Source organism: Neolamprologus multifasciatus, chromosome 8 (assembly GCF_963576455.1).
Source record: "Neolamprologus multifasciatus chromosome 8, fNeoMul1.2, whole genome shotgun sequence".
Lineage (NCBI taxonomy): Eukaryota > Metazoa > Chordata > Actinopteri > Cichliformes > Cichlidae > Neolamprologus > Neolamprologus multifasciatus.
In genome coordinates this window covers 15,883,869-15,900,303 of record NC_140446.1, presented here as the reverse complement: position 1 = coordinate 15,900,303, position 16,435 = coordinate 15,883,869, and the positions used below count along the sequence as shown (strand labels likewise).

General features: G+C 40.5%; 1 protein-coding gene and 1 long non-coding RNA gene across 3 annotated transcripts; one reads left to right on the top strand and one right to left on the bottom strand.

Moving 5' to 3' along the window:
* The first annotated feature begins 380 nt into the window (after window positions 1–380).
* LOC146512740 (uncharacterized) lies at window positions 381–5,499 on the top strand. The gene is made up of 3 exons (XR_014875701.1): window positions 381–1,329; window positions 1,479–1,596; window positions 2,322–5,499. It is a non-coding gene; the product is annotated as an uncharacterized LOC146512740 (long non-coding RNA).
* An 812-nt stretch (window positions 5,500–6,311) lies between these two features.
* Window positions 6,312–16,322, bottom strand: kcnh6b (potassium voltage-gated channel, subfamily H (eag-related), member 6b). Of its 2 annotated transcripts, none has more exons than XM_085170325.1 (12): window positions 13,789–16,322; window positions 13,202–13,359; window positions 11,747–12,172; window positions 11,212–11,605; window positions 10,885–11,084; window positions 10,547–10,799; window positions 10,271–10,464; window positions 10,057–10,165; window positions 9,488–9,751; window positions 9,172–9,352; window positions 7,290–7,494; window positions 6,312–7,162 (listed from the first exon to the last, which is right to left on the bottom strand). In XM_085170325.1, exons 2-12 carry the CDS (start codon window positions 13,343–13,345, stop codon window positions 6,866–6,868), a joined length of 2,667 nt encoding a protein of 888 aa, XP_085026451.1. In that variant the 5' UTR covers window positions 13,346–13,359; window positions 13,789–16,322; the 3' UTR covers window positions 6,312–6,865. The 2 variants fall into 2 exon arrangements, with proteins under 2 accessions (XP_085026451.1, XP_085026452.1); XM_085170326.1 differs by having other exon boundaries at window positions 7,053–7,162; window positions 7,290–7,451.
* Window positions 16,323–16,435: the final 113 nt, after the last annotated feature.

The window sequence follows — 16,435 nt, the reverse complement described above, 5'->3', positions numbered from 1 at the left end:
GAAGCAGTCATTCCTCTGCGCTGCGGCCAACGCGGTTCAAAAGGCATGTTGTTATTTGTAGGTTTCCGATTTGTGTCGCACTTTCCACTACAGCTGGGAGAGTGTGTAGGTTTTCAGTCATCCAGGTTATAGGATGACTTGAGAACCTACACCTAGTCTTAAGTGCTTAAGAAGAAGTCCAGTCGCTTTTTTATAAAGCTCTTGAGACTACTGGGAGTTCGCAGAGAAGTCAGCATCTTACATGCAAATTACCATGGAAGTCTGCTGTGACAAAAGCAACTGCAAGGAGGTTTTTATCAACCAGTTGGGAAATACACATTTTTCCTAGGAATTGATTTTCCATTGACTGCCAACAACCACTTGCCAACTGGTTGGGAAATAGATATTTTTACTCACAACCAGTGGTTGCAAGTTAGTTCTAGACCAGTCTCTAGGGATGTGTGACTTATTGTGACCCTTATTCACTTGACCATACATTGTCACACATCCAAAATGACAGATCTGAATACGACCAGAAGTTTGTTTGCACACCCACAGGTATCGCCCCCTGCTGGCCATAAAAAAGCAAGTTTAAGCCCTTTCGCTTTGGCTAGACTATTCAGACCTGGAAGCTAAGTTCATCTTTTATACTGTCTATGGTATTAGAACATGAAGTTAAATTTAGACAATGATGTTTTGTCGATTGGCAGGTGAGTGATACAGAGATCCGTCTGGAGTGTCTGCTCAACAACAACAAGAATTCAGATTTCTGTGCACCGCTCACATCCTTTGACTGGAACGAGGTGGACCCAAACTTGTTAGGTAAAAACCTCAGGGCAGAAATTCTCACATTTAATCGATAAATCCGAATTACAATGTTTGAAACTGAAAATAAAAAAATATTGTGAATGTATGTTGTTGTTTTTTTCTGTGCAGGTACTTCCAGTATAGACACCACCTGTACAATCTGGGGGCTGAAAACTGGACAGGTGACGGGTCACGTCAAGACACAGCTCATAGCTCATGACAAAGAGGTAAAAGTTATGAGATGATCCATCAAACTTTATTGAACCGCTGTCCTCTAAAACAAACATGTTGGAGTGACAGACTCATATGGGCCACTGTCTGCTTGTATCACAGGTGTATTGACATCTCGTTTAGCCGAGCAGGCGGGGCAGGGGTATGTTTGCCTCTGTGGGTGCGGATGGCTCAGTCCGCATGTTTGACCTCTGACACCTCGAACACAGCACAATCATCTACGAGGACCCACAGCATCACCCATTGCTCCGACTGTGCTGGAACAAGCAGGACCCCAACTACTTAGCTACCATGGCGATGGACAGCTTGGAGGTTAGTGCTGCTCCATTTAAAGGGCTCATGCTCAGATCATGAAACTGCACAGTGGAAATGTCAATCTAACCATTTTTTCCTTTTCTTTTGTATTGAAAAGTCAATTTAAGAGAAGCTCTAAAATGTAAAGCGTCGCTGTGTATCCTCAGGTGGTGATTTTAGACGTGCGTGTACCCTGTACTCCGGTAGCCAGACTCAACAACCACAGGGCCTGTGTGAACGGAATCGCCTGGGCGCCACATTCCTCCTGTCACATCTGTACTGCAGGTAGGCAGCTGTAGCAAAATGTTTGATTGTAGTTTGAGAGCACTGCATAAAAAATAAGGCAGCTGTTGTAGCCTTGTAGGGGAAAGCGTTATTTAAAGGAGACCTAGGCCTCTGGTACATTTGATTGGCCCTCCTAAGGTCAATGGGAAATTAAGATTTAGATGTAAATAATTATAAAACATGCAGTCTGTCCTACTTTAGCCACCAAACACTCTTTGATAAACTCCCCATCAGATAATGCTTTACAGTTTTTTGCAAGTTGCTTTTTATTTTGAAGGGGGTTCTTCTTTTATAAAAATTTCATTGTTAAACTTGTGTTATTTATTATGCATCTTCACTGTAAATGCATTTTTTTTATATCAGCAACACAGCCCAGTTACTCACCTTTGTAGGGGGGTAACATTCGAGATTACAGAGGAGCTGGCAACAATGCACTCAGTGAAAGGGACTAGAGTTACTGCACTGTTCAGATCTGATGGGAAAATGTCTGACTTTTGAAATGAAAGCAAGATAAAATGACTAAAATGAATTCTGAAATTGGTACTTTTGCATTGTATTACAACTCAGGTGTTGTGTAAGTGAGTGCTAAAAATTAACAATGTTGCTGATGTTGTAACTAAAATAGTTAACTTCATCAGGGCAAGAGCACTGAATCAGAGTTTGTTGGACTTTGACTTGCAGAGCACTTCAGTCAGTATCACTGCTGGATTTTTTCTTTCAAACAGTCCACTATCCTTTGTCTTCAGAAAACTTAAAGATGTCCAGTTGTCTTCTTTTCAAGCTTTCCATGACCCAGATGACTGAGAACTTACACAGACATATTGATTAAATAGTGATACTGTGTTGGCCTGTTTCACGTTTTCATTTACTTTGACCAGTAGTTCAGCTTATTGGCGCGCCCCTCCACAATGGCCCTAGTTTCCCCTTGGCCCCTTGAAAAAATTAATTGCCCGCCCCTGATCTGAAATGTGAATGTCACTGCAGTAACTGAGATTCAACACAAGAGGGAGCCCTTTAAGAGCGAGCTGAGCAGCAAAAGTCTCAGATTTTGTATTTTATGCGAAGACATCTTCTGAATCAGAGGTTGGATTTGAGATAATGACTTTGCAGAGTGTGTGATACTTTGGGAAGAAGAAACAGATTAGTGAAGGTTTCCACCTCATTGACTAATTTCTTGTTGGAAAGAATCAAGTAAAGTCATACTGTTATCTGGGGTAGATTTTTTTTCATCTTTCCTCCTGCCAAAAAAGGAAAGCCTGGTTGCAGATATTACCAGACTCAGAACAGGAATATGTTGTGTTTACTCACATTATTTTCTCCCAGACTAAATAAGATAAATTGATTGAAATCTCATCTCCTCGTCCTCTGTGTAGCGGATGACCCCATACTGGTCTACACAGCCGAGGGACAGATCAATAATGTCCAGTGGGCTTCCACCCAGCCTGACTGGATCGCTATCTGCTACAACAGCTGCCTGGAAATCCTCAGAGTCTGAGCTGTAGTGGGCAGACATAAAACAACTCAAAAACATTCTCAGCGTACCTACGAGCTGACGGGACTTTGTTAAATGATTTTTTTGCATTTCTTTTTTTTTTGCTTATGTTTGTAAAGCTTTGAGTGACAACATACAGGATAACACTGGCATTTTTTTTAAATGGGGGGGGGGGGGGGGGTTAAGTCTGAAGTTTGGAAAGACTGTTACAAAGGGTCAAAAAGCCTCAAGCTATTAGGGTGTTGTTGAACTAGCTTAATAGTGCATTTCGTTTTGCACTTAAGTCCATTATGTAATTTTCTAATAACTTTTTTCTGATGGCGCAAACTATTTTTAACCATATTGAAAAGTGGACTGAATGTGGTTTTTCTTTAACGTATATATTATTTAATTATTTGTGAACTGAAAACCTCTGTTGTGATACAAGTCTGTGCAGTAACAATAAGTGTGCAGTATTAACTGACCGTAATACAGATTGCACCAGTAATTTTATTCATGGCAATATTCATTGATTTTATACAGAAATAGTCCCTCACAGTTTAAAGTACGATACAGATGTTTCATGTTTAGACAACAGTTTAAAAAAATATTTCAGCAAGAAGTGACTTGTTAAAACCTTGATAAGAAATCTGCCGTTCAGATCCACGGTTAGAAATGATAGGTTACTGTAACATACAGAGAAGACCCTGCCTGAAGAACACCATCCAGGATCTGTGTAGTATATGATTTTTAGAAACTGCAAGAAGCTCATGAAAACCATCATGTCGTGATAGGGACAAAAAATACAGCACTCAAAGATTAATGGAAGTCAGTCTTGGTGCAACTGTTTCGGCTTTGGGAGGCATCGCAAATAGAGAAAATACTACCTCAGTTCCACAATATGTGAACAAATATAGAATGCAAGGATTTCCAAATCCCATATGACCAACATTTCTTCACAGTAGAACATAGAAAATATATCACATTTTTAACCAGATATTTTACTAATTAGTGAAAAATATTAGTTAATTTTGAATTAAGTGCCAGCAACACATCTGAAAACAGCTGGGACAAGGCCATGTTTACTACTGTGGGGAAATTGTGGCTCAAAGGTTGGGAGTTCGCCTTGTAATCGGAAGGTTGCCGGTTTGAGCCCCGGCTTAGACAGTCTCGGTGTTGACACTTCACCCGTTGCCTACTGGTGGTGGTCAGATGGCCCGGTGGTGCCAGTGTCCGGCAGCCTTGCCTCTGTCAGTGCGCCCCAGGGTGGCTGTGGCTACAATGTACCTTGCCATCACCAGTGTGTGAATGTGTGTGTGAATGGGTGGGTGACTGGATGTGTAAAGTGCTTTGGGGTCCTTAGGGACTAGTAAAGCGCTATACAAATACAGACCATTTACTGTGTGTCATCCCGTTTGCTTTTGGCAACAGGTAACAAGAGGAAAATGGAGAGGCAGAGTTTCAGTAATCTGCAAAAACGGTATACATTTTGGAACAGTGTCCTCTATGTAAAATTCCCACTTTCAAATCACATCATCTACAGTACAATATATCTCTAAAAGACATTAAAACAGGTAAAAACAGGGCTCAGGAACACTTCCAGTAATTACCGCTGGTGCCATCCAAGACCCTACAATAATACAGAGAATATCTCAACAATCACATAACCACGTTTGAGAAAGGACTTGGCAACAGTGGGAAGGATAAACCCCCATTTAACAGGAAGAACCCTCTGGCAGAACCAGGGTCAGGGAGAGGCAGCCGTTTGCTGCAATTGGTTGAGGGGAAGAGAGCCAGAGACTAATAATAGATGGTCAGATCAAGTTAAAATATGTGGCTTGTTTTCAACACTAAGTTCAGAAGTCTGTATCCCGATGGTATGGGGGTGCATCAGTGCCTAAGAAGCTGGGAGCTAGGACATCTGGAAAGGCATCATCACTGCATATATGCAGGTTTTACAGCAACATGCGCTCCCATCAAGATATCATCTTCAAAGGAAGCCCTAGCATATTTCAGCAAAATCAATACTAAACTGCATACTGGGTGCTGAACTGACCTACTTTCAGTCCAGACCTTTCAAAACCTGAAAACATTGGGCGAGGGGATGCACCACAGTGATAACCACATTCCTTTCCTTTTTTTTTTAAGATGTGTTGCTGCCATCAAAGTCCAAATGACCTCATTTTTGTCCATAAAAAGTTCTCAGTTTTGTGTTTTCCATTGTGAGTAAAATAAGATTTTATGGGACTTGCAAACCTTTATATTCTGTTTTTATTTACATTTTACATATTGCCCCAACTGTTTTGAAATTGGAATTATAAATGGTTACTTTAATGCCTGCACTACTCCACCAAAATATCCACGAGAACGCAATTCCCAAGTGCCACAGCACATGTCTTCAAAATAGTTCTGCAATAACCAAAATTTAAAAATGTAATTTTGTAAAGATTTATACTGTTTTCATGTCTGTACAACTGGCAGGAAATAAGCTTAGATTAGCGCAAAGTCTGGACACAGAGACAACACCTAGTCTTTCTTACAGGGAAGTTACTGGTACAAGATCAAAGATTCTAGCTATGTCAGTAACTACTGTTTAATTCAGCTTATCTCTATTCCCTCTTCATTATTTTCTATTGTTGCTGACATAAAATCAAAATTACTTACGGGTTTATGCAATGCAGTGCATTATATTAGAGATACTTTATGTGAACTAAATTATCAGCCACACCTCTTAATCTTTGAATTTGGATATTTTTGCAGTCTGATTGCTACAGGTGTATAAACCCAAGCCTAACCTGATTAATCTTGGCCAACATAATTCTCTAAATGTTTACACTAAACATAGTAGACTCAAAGTGTCAGCATTGGGTCAGGCTAGAGTAAATGGGTCTGCAGGGGAATTCTTTAGAATTTAAAAAGATCAGGATCCATACATGAACAGGGACGCAACTCACTAAGGTTGCTGAGGTGACATTTCTGGATTAGCAGTTATCTATATAAAATATAACAACTTTTCTGTTAGTTGTTCATTCAAAAGAATTAAGTGTTTTCAACTTTATTTCTTTAGGCAAGTGTGAAGTACACCGCCCAGCCAAAGAACAAGTCACATGCTAATATTTCATTGGGCTGGCTTTAGCTTTGATGATGGAACACTTTCCCCATTGTTTTAAGAAGTGATAATTATTATTGTCTGTGAAGGTTCTCTCATTCATTTCCATCCAATTCTGGATGGAAATGAATAATTATTATTCATTTCCATCCAGAATTGCATTAATCTTTCACCAACAAATTGTATTGATGATGGGTGATGGGGGAGTCAGACTGCTAAAGTCTTCTCCAGCACACCCAAATATTCCCACTGGGGTTAAGGTCTTGCCTCTCTGGTAGCCAATCTATCCTTCATGTTCCCTGAACCGCTCATTTTGAGCCTGGTGAATCCTGGCATTGTCATCTTGGTATATTCCCGTGCCATCATCAGAGAAAAAAAAATCATTCTGGATATTCAGGTAGTCAGCTGACCTCGTTTTTTGGGCACATAACATTGGCGAACCTAGACCCCGAATCCAGTGGGAGGGTCTTTCGTATTTGGTTAGGTAAATCCACATGGTGACTGCTGTTTTTTGGCTGGGCAGTGTGTAAAATCCTTGTCTGCATGCACTGTCTGTGTTCAACACTGTCCAATGTCCAAAGTAATAGTAAAGTAAAAAGTGTAATTATAAATAATTCTTCAATGACAAACGGATGGACTGGTCACAGAGCTCCTTCTAAATGTCTTTAAGAAGTAGGTGACACTGACTGTCAGACAATGGGGAGGACAGGATCCGAGAGGTGTTTCTGGATTTCTGCCAATCGTGATTGTATGTCCAGGCTCTCTGGTAGTGAGGGGTAGCGGAGGTTACCACACAGCCTGGAACTGTCCAGCAGGGAGGATTTGACTGATGGCTGGAGTAGCTGAGGAGTTAGCCCAGTATGTGTGTCAGTTTCAGGGGTGATAGCCATGAACATGGTGTCATCAGATGCTGCAGTCACGTGGATCCCACTGGACAGTGAATCCTGGGATTTGCTAGTCTGCTTAAGGTCTGCCTCAGCCGAGGTCTTAGTAAATAAGCACAAAATGTTGAGATGAAAGAAGATGAAATGCGTTTCAGATATATAACAGTGTTTTTCAGATATTTGGCCTAACTGATGAATTGTCATGTTTTTTTTTGGTTTGATACCATACCTGTGTCTGTGCTAGGCTGTCCATTTGTATGGAGGAAATGGGATACATGTTATGCAGCACTGGAGTTCCAGCCCCATACAGACCAGGGGAATCAGCATGGAGAGCACTAGATGATACAGTGCTGTAAGCTGGAGGTACAGGGGCCATCTGCCTCTGGAGAAGCTGCAGAATAACACTGATGTCAGTTGTCATGCGAGTCTCCAGTCTGAGGAAATAAGAGGTACTAATTAAAAGATGGCGGAAGTATGAGAAGAATGAAGCAAAGTGATAATAAATTGCATGTCTAGACCCAAATGCTACATGCTTAAATTTACACCAGAAATAATGTCATGTTTACGTCCTGCTGATTTTGCTTGATGACGTGTTGGTTTGAAACAGGTGGTTGCCAATGCAGGCTGCAATAGCCTCCTGGCTGTTCTTAAAATATGAATATACCCAAGTTACAATCCGCCCCCGTTGAATGTGTTCGTAGTGCTGATGCCTTTTAGAGCATGTAATATGGCTAGCTGTGTAGATAGTTAATGTAATTAATAACTTAACAGATCCATGATGTCTGATTCTAGTTTTGGTGAGTTCAATTTGATTATTTTCTCTATATTTTACTTAGCATTAATTTAACATATAGTCTCAAAACTGCAATTTACTAGAGCTTGCAAGCATAAACTGATAACTTAGGGCTCAAAATGTTTGTCCAAATATGATAAATTTTGACTCTAACGTAATGTAATGTAACTTATCGTACTATGAAAACTACCCTCACTGCAGGGAAAAATTATTGCCTGTGCAATATGTAACAGAAAAGCTAACAAAATGATGTTATCTGTCCAAAATGCTATGTTGCTATGCTATGCTAGCTATGTTTCAGGAAGATTTTAGCATCTTATTTTCAGTTAGCTGTAGAGAAGTTAAGTACATATAGCAAGCTTGTACTGAGGTTTTGGAGACATGTAACCACTAAACATGTGACATTAACTTTTCACCATTTTGGACATGCAGTGATCATGATAATAGAGTAGAATCAAGTGATTAAGATTTCAATTACACCTAGGACTAGAAACTGGTCTGCAACCATTTAGTAACCACCAGTTGTGAGAGAAAATATGTAATCCTCCACTGGTTGGCAATTGGTTTCTGGAGGCTGGTAGCAGTTGCTGGGAAATAGATTGCTAATGGCCTAGTCATATGGGCTTACAGACCAGTCCACAACCATCTGGTAACCACCTGTCACAAGGGGAAAATGTATACTCATTAACCAGTTGTTTGGTTTTTGGGGGTAACAAACAAAGAGTAAGGAGGGACTTCTACATAATACAAAGTCGTTGGAGAGCCATGAATATTTTCCCCTCTGCTGTTGATTTCAATTGAGTTCTGTGCTGAACCCAAGACATGAAAACTGGAATTTAATTTAACTTTTTGCATAAAGTCAGATTTTGACAAAGAAAAATTCAAAAAGTGCTCAAAGTCTTAGATGGAACTAAAGAAAGTATGGCTTGGAGTGATGCTCATATGGAAATGAATATAGTATAGATAGTTTTTGAATTTTTTGCTTGTTAAAGAAACCCTCTACAGATATGTTAATTGTTCAGGTGTAGAAATGTAATGCTCAGGGTTACGTCAGGATTCCTTCGCTAAGCCATTGGTTCTATTACTTACAGCAAGGCTCGTCACGTTGCTGATGTATACATGCAAAATGAATTTGTGCAAATTTTCAAGATTCTTGGGTGATGTAAATGTTAACTCATCACTTATTTTAAGATAACACAGAAAATTCATTGACTGAGGGAATTTAGGCAATGCAACATTTGAGCCAAAGTCACTGTCACTCCTCGTATCTTTTTCTCAGAAGTAGCAAAGTTCAAAAGGTGAACGTTAGCAAATGCACCTGTTGAGCTGTGAATGCAAAATTTCAAGGCGTGTCTCAAGTTCCCTGGGCCTTTCTTCTGTGAATGGTGGTGGGTGGCATGAGTTGTGGACAGAAGGTGATCGCCAGGCATAACTGGAAAACTGCTGTGATTGTCTGTCTGACCAGTATTGATACATCCCTGGCACATTCAGAGATGAGGCTGAGGAAAATATCAAGACAGTGCTTCAAAGTGACACGTTTAAAACAACCAAAACCTTTCAAACAGGGTAACAATCAAGACTGCAATTAAATTTATATCTTGCAATTGCATGACAAAATCAAGACTGCCATCTACCTTGGGGACCCCGGTCAAACACTGCATCCTTCCCCACTGAGGTGCCACTTTGGGGGTGCAGTTGTAGTGCAGATGAAGAGTAATCCTGCCTGACAGCTTCTGCAGAGTAATGCTCTGTTTTGGCACCATGGGCAAGAGGTTTTTCAAAGTCCTCACTTGCCTGCGAACATGGTGATCCACAGCTACAACAGTCCTCCCAGCAGGCATGAGAAAATGACTGATGGCAGGCCTGAAGGGGATACGAGTCTTCGTGATCAATTCCATCTGTTCAAAGAAAAGCATTTCAGTCCTTCAGTTACAGTTTTCCCACGCATGACACCCACAGTTTGGGGTGTCAGGCAGCCAGAGATGGCTCAATTACAAGTCAAGTTGAAACACAGGTGGTGGTGGTGGGCGTGTAACACTTTTCAAATCTCTAAGGCCTGTTTTACAGGCGTGTCTAAAGCATCTTTGGATTGCATGGACAATCTCAGTATGATTCCATGTCCATCCATTTAAGTCAGGATTTGCAATGGCTTTTCACATTGTTTACTTTGTTTGCACGACTTTCTATGCATTTCATATCTCACCTGGCCTATTTCTGCAGTCCAGTGAGTGTATTTTGCATCTTGGTTTGTGGTGGTATTCACAGTCATCACCAGAATCATCAGCTATTATTACTGGTGGCTCTTGATCAGCCTAAAGACGACAGAAAAAAAAAATGTATTATCTCACCAAAGTGACAGTATAAAATATCTGTTTTTAGCATTAGGTGAAGTGTGTTACAATAAACTGTCAATGTACATCTCTCAGGTCAAAGGTTATCTCCAGGTTCCTCCAGAAGTTGTCTGCAAAGCTTGGGTACATATCCAGGACCTCAAGAAGGTCATCCCTAAGGATGCGGTGCAGTTCACAGTAGGTGATGGTGTGTAGGTCTGAACTTGATTTCCCTGGCTCATCATAAAGGTGGATATGCTCACCAAAGATGTCATTCTTCTCTGTAAGAGGACAAAGATTTATTTGATTTGAGAAGGTCATTTTTGAGAGGAGTAAAAACAATGTATGGTTACATAGCTTTACCTAATATGGCCACCACTACATCATCTCTGGTGACCTGGATGGAACCATGTGAGATGAAAAAGAGAGAGTCGAGGATGTCTCCATAGTGAATCAGAGTATCTCCGGGAGGTGCATGGACTGTCTTGAATCTCACAGATAAGACACGGAGACATGCTTGGCTGCCTCCTCGGAAAGCCTTGCAGTTCTGTAGCAGAGAGCGGTGCAAGTGCAAACAGATGTCTGCCTGCAGAGACTCTGGAAATCCCTTTAACACCTGAACAAAGAAATACGGTCAGAAGATACGTAACAATAAGAGAGATAAAGAACATCAAAGGAGCATTACCATTTTGTTTACTTACAGCAATCATGTCTATTCCATTTGTGTATGTCCATGCATGCTGGAAATACTCCTCTAGTCGTTGGCGCAGACTACCTGGAATCTGATGGAAGCGGATAAACTCTTTGACTCTCAGCATCTGGGTGTGGTACCGGGTTGTACCAGTGTACAGCCGCTGGATTATGGCAGATACATTGCCAAATATGCTGGCGTACATGAGAGCTGATACAGAAGAGAAAGAGGACAAGAAGACAAACAGGATTGGGTCATTTCAGATGTAATAATAGTAAGGTTGTACCAGTACCCAACTAAAGACTTACATACAATGACCATGGGTTATTCAACTTACATCCAATGACCATGACACAGATGGAGAAGATCTTCTCTGAGTTCGTGTTTGGAGACACATTACCGAACCCCACACTCGTCAAACTGCTCAGGGTGAAGTACAGAGCTGTGACGTACTTGTCTTTGACTGAAGGACCAGAGCTGGAGTCGGTTTCATTGTACGCCTTTCCAAGTTGCTCAGCCAGGTTGTCCAGCCAACCAGTCTCAGTGTACGGCCTCTCCACAAAGCCAATGGCATACCATATGCACGCTAGCCAGTGGGCGATGAGTACAAAGGTGCACATGAGCAAGAAGAGGACAGCAGCACCATATTCAGAATATCGGTCAAGCTTTCTTGCCACACGGACCAATCGCAATAGCCGAGCTGTTTTCAGGAGGCTTGTTAAGGTTGCCATCTTTGGTATCCATGAACAAGAGGGAACATGTAAGACAGGGATGCTTCAATAACTTTTGAAACTCAATAGGGAACAACTTTTAAAGTTTAGACACTTAAGGATAAAAACCTTTGAAGCTTTACAAAGAATCAGAATTCTTACCTCGTCCGAGCTTGATCTGAAAATGAGAAGGTCAAACGGGATTGCTGCAAACAAATCAATAGGGAACCAGCCTTTGATGTAATGCTTTGCTATCTGGCTCAGCTGTGTGACTACCTCGTCATTTTGGTCCACATAGGTCGTCCGAAGGTTTATGATTATATCCACAATAAACAGCACGTCTACCATAAGATCTGCCACATTTAGAGGGTTACATGTGTAGCCACAACTCCTTTGGCGTAAATCCCCATGTTCATCCAACAGGAAGGCAGCTGAGTAAGGAGTAATAACAGCTGTGTAGAGGACCAGAAGGAGAATAATCCAGTCCCAAAATGCCTTAAAGGGGCTGTAGTGAAGCACGATCCACCATGTTGTTTCTGGTACCTGGAGTTTGTATTCAGGCAGCACATCAGACTCCAAAGAGAGAACCTAAGCATATAAAGAATTCATCAGTATGCTTCTTTACCTATTTCACAAGGAAATCAAAATATTTAACGAGTGCTGTTTTAATTGATTTTGAGGAATATACTTCTTCTCCCAGAAGGTGAATAAATATCCATCATGTACCCAAATCCGTTCTTTCTTTGATGAAAAGAACACCTAATCTTTTGCATGCAAAGGAAAACAGTAAACCTAGATTTCTACAAAACAAATATTAGTGTTTCTATTAAATCTCTCTCATAAACTAACCAACAGACCTTGTTAGAGCATGTACTGTTTTGACCAGGTTCTCGTTGGAGGCTGCGTGCTTTAGTTTTGCAACCTTGTAGGTCCAACAAATCCTTGACCATCCTGTCATTAGTGTCTTTCAGCAGACACAAGACTTGCAGAAAAGTTTATCAACAGTCTAAGAACTGACTGAACGCAGGATGTTGGTTTGCTGGAAGGCAATAATGATGAGTTGGTCATGTGCTTTCACTGTCATTGAGTTCTGCCTATACCCTCAATATCATATTATTTAATCTCACCAACTTTGCAAATAACTCTATGAAAAAGACAGATAAATTAGATTATTGACAGTCAGAGAGACAGGGATCACCGGGTACCCCCATGCAAGTTCACATGCCGCTTCCATTTGTTTTGAATCCATCTCACATGATCCCACAGAGCAGTGATGCAGGTCACTGAGCTTTAGGGGTCCAGCAGTGTTAACAGTAGGTGTTAATTTAACTGTGGCTCAGTTTTAGGTTCTACTTCACACCCAATGATGAATACAACCAGTCACCTGATCACCAACGGATTTTTCCACTAAAAGGTTAATTAACAGAAGTCTTCCAGCATGGAAACTTTCTAGAGCCCATCTTGTTCTCAGTATTTAAAAACATGATTACTTTCACATCCAGTGATGGACTGAACCAGGTCAGCAGTGAATGTGATCATTAATGGCAATACATTTCAGTCATTTGGATCTCATAAATGGGACCTGCAGATCCCATGTGAGGTTCTTAGCTGCCATACCTGTGTGACCTTCTCTGTGACATTGGGCGAGCGCTCCCCCACCTTGAAGGAGCCGCGGAACTCCATTCGAGGAGTCGGAGACGAACGGCATTCGGGACTCCTGATGGCCGGTCCCCCACCCTTCATGAGGTCTGAGTCAGACATTGAGCTTTGCTGTCCTCTATATGATTAGAGAAACACTTCTTTATATTTAGAATAAAGAGATCACATCCAAGCTGGTTTCAAAAATATTTTTTGATCATTTTCTATAAAGAATTTTGACTTTTCATAATATTACAATAGTTAGTGTATTAAGATTACTATTATTGTAAGCCTGATGTAATTTACTTTATTGTGCTTTTGTTTATAAAGACACTTATTGAAAACTTCTTGATACACCTCTGTTTCCTAATACAAACTCCTCAGTACTCTGATTTCCCAGAATGCAAGTCTAGCTGTGCCCCTCCCAAAATACTATGCCCCCACATAGTGCAAGGAGTCAATACTTTAATCCCTGCATGGCAAAGGCAGGATTTACATAGCTGAACAATCTTTCAATAGTCAATCAAATCTTCAGTCAAACATCACTAAAAGTGAACAGGACATACCTGATTTGAAACTTCAAAGTAAGATGTTCCTTTACCATATATATGCATCCAAAATATCCATAATTTCAAACACTTTTTGGACAAGTGTCTTCAAAAACATTCAGTCTCCTCTTTCATATTTGAGTAAAACAAAAGTACTCGGTGTTTCTGTTGTGGCTGCAGATGTCAGTATTGAAGCCTTCACTCTGGCACGCAGTGGAGGACTGTCCTGCTGCTCGCATGCGACTGTGCAACTTTCCCCGACACTGGAAACCAATCAATGCCACGCTATAGCTGAGAAGAACCGACCGGAAAATCGATGACGAGCATTGATAACAGAACAAATGGGCTCAGAGCCATTGCACTAGATCTCCCTGTTGACATCAAATTATCATTTCAGCTTTCTAATTTGGTTTAAATTAAAATTAGATTAGATTTTGAGTATAGTTCAGGCTGCACAATGTCAAGTTGAAAAATTCAAAACAAAGTTGGGAATGGTGTCCACTCCATATGTTCCATGCAAACTGCTGAAGTGCAAGCTTATTGATTAAAATGTTGACACTACAGTTAATACAAGGGAGTAATGACCCATTATGACATTGTCCTTCAGCTGTAACCTTTAACATCTGTATTTCTTTTATTTGGTTCTTAAAAACGTTATATCATATTTTCCTCTTTTAAAACATTTTTGATGACGACAAAGGAAAATATTTAACAGTAGACAAGCGATGTATCACGCCTATACTTTACATGCCCTAACTGAAAAACTGCCAAATGTTTTCAGAGGTCAACCTAATCGATGACCCGATGGCCCAGGGCCAAGAAAAAAGTATATCAGGAAAGTTCATTGGTCAGATGAGGGTCTGTTTTTGCCAGTGATGGGGTTTCTGTCCTTTGAGGTCCCTTATGATGCAAACAGATGAATTGAACCTCATTAATGAGGTTTTTACTCAGCATATTCACAATGTGAAAATGAAAGTACACCTTCTTTCCCACCAAATTTAAAACCATGTCATCTGGTCCTGACCAGACACCCCCAGATACAATAGCTTGCAGAACCAACTTTAGCAGAAATACTAGCTATTCATTTTCTTTTTTTGACTTTATCAGTCTGTCACATCATTCTTGAGAATTTTTTCTCCAGCTCTTCTTTACAACATTGCTTCAGTTCATTGAGTTTTGCAAGTATTTGTTTTGCACAGCTCTCTTAAAGTTCCTCCACAACATTTCACTCAGACTGAAGTCTGGGCTTTGACCATTGCAGCACCTTCATTCTTTTATTTTTCAACCATTCTGTTGTAGATTTGCTGATGTGCTTTGGATCATTGACCTGCTTTAGCTGTCAAGTAGATAGCCTTACATTTGACTGTAGAATTCTTTGGTATAAAGAGGTGTTCATGGTCAACTTAGTGACCTGTAGCCACAAAACAAGCCCAAATCACCACCTCTCCACCACCGTGTTTAACAGTTGGCATGAGGTGTTTGTGCTGTGTTTGGTTTTCCCCACGTTCCACTTTGGTCTTGTACAAAAGCAACAAAAAACTAACAAATGATGTAATATCAATATTTGTTGTTCATCTGAGGTTATTTTAGTACCTGCTAAGGAAATAATGCGTTTTTACATCCTCACACGTTAACTCTTAAAAAAAATAAACATACTCTTTCAATTCTGTATCATACGGCTGAACGCTCTTTATCTAACTGCCTGTTTTGAACACTTTAAAGGAAAGAGACGCTACCATCACCAGCCCTGCTGGTTCGTTTAACACAGCCTTTGTTTTTCGCAGTGATACCTAGAGCTGAGCTGAGTCTAAATATATTTTAAGTCTTTAGTTACTAGTTATTTTGCAGATTTGGACTAATAATTGGTTGTGATCTGTCCTAAATGCAGCTGCGTGCCTTTTAATATTTCCAGAAAGAGATCTCATATCCCCTAACTTTAATATATATTCACTGACTCCCTGTTGACTTTCGAGTCAGTTTTAAAATTTAAATGGCAATGCACCCCGGCACATGTTAAAACTTTTACTGACCCACTCTTTCAACCCTTAGGACTTTGGAACAGACTGCTGGTGGTGTCTCATTTTAAAATGAGTGGAAACCAGGCCTTTGGGATGGGGTGGCGTGAGTTGCACTTATCTCTTTGTTTTACTGATTTAGAAGAGGCTTTTAAAAAAGGTTAGACATTCCTACTCAGACAGGCATTTGAGTAATTATATGTAAGACTTTGTGTTGTTCATGTATCTGATATACTGTATTTAATGCGCAGTGCCTTTGTTTACATACGCACATGGCGGCGACGCAGAATGAGAAGAGCGAAAGTGGATCGTTAAATGAAACGGATGAACCAGAACTGGTTTGTAAAAATGCTGCAACGTCAGTGGTGTGGAACTGGTTTGGCTTTCTTCCGTCAGATACACAACAAAGCACTTTTTTTGGTAGAGCATGCTAGCGGGCCATCGTTATTACTGTTTTTTGGAAAATACGGCACACTTAAAATCAATCCTTTGATTTTCCTGAAAATCGACAGTGCCCCTTATAATCCCGTGTGCCTTATGTATGAATTCCGTTTGTGTTTACTGACCTCGAAACAATTTTATGTGGTACACGGCACCACAAACACTTGTTCCTTCTATGAGTTCAAAGGTTAACTTTGAGGTCATGTTCA

Bases quoted from the DNA above. Each gene is read 5' to 3' on its own strand.
- kcnh6b (XM_085170325.1), bottom strand. From the start codon at position 13,345: ATGTCTGACTCAGACCTCATGAAGGGTGGGGGACCGGCCATCAGGAGT. The intron at 12,173-13,201 runs GTATGGCAGCTA...TTATATGCTTAG, and splicing joins TCACAGAGAAGGTCACACAG to GTTCTCTCTTTGGAGTCTGA. The intron at 10,800-10,884 runs GTAAGTAAACAA...TTCTTTGTTCAG, and splicing joins ATGGAATAGACATGATTGCT to GTGTTAAAGGGATTTCCAGA.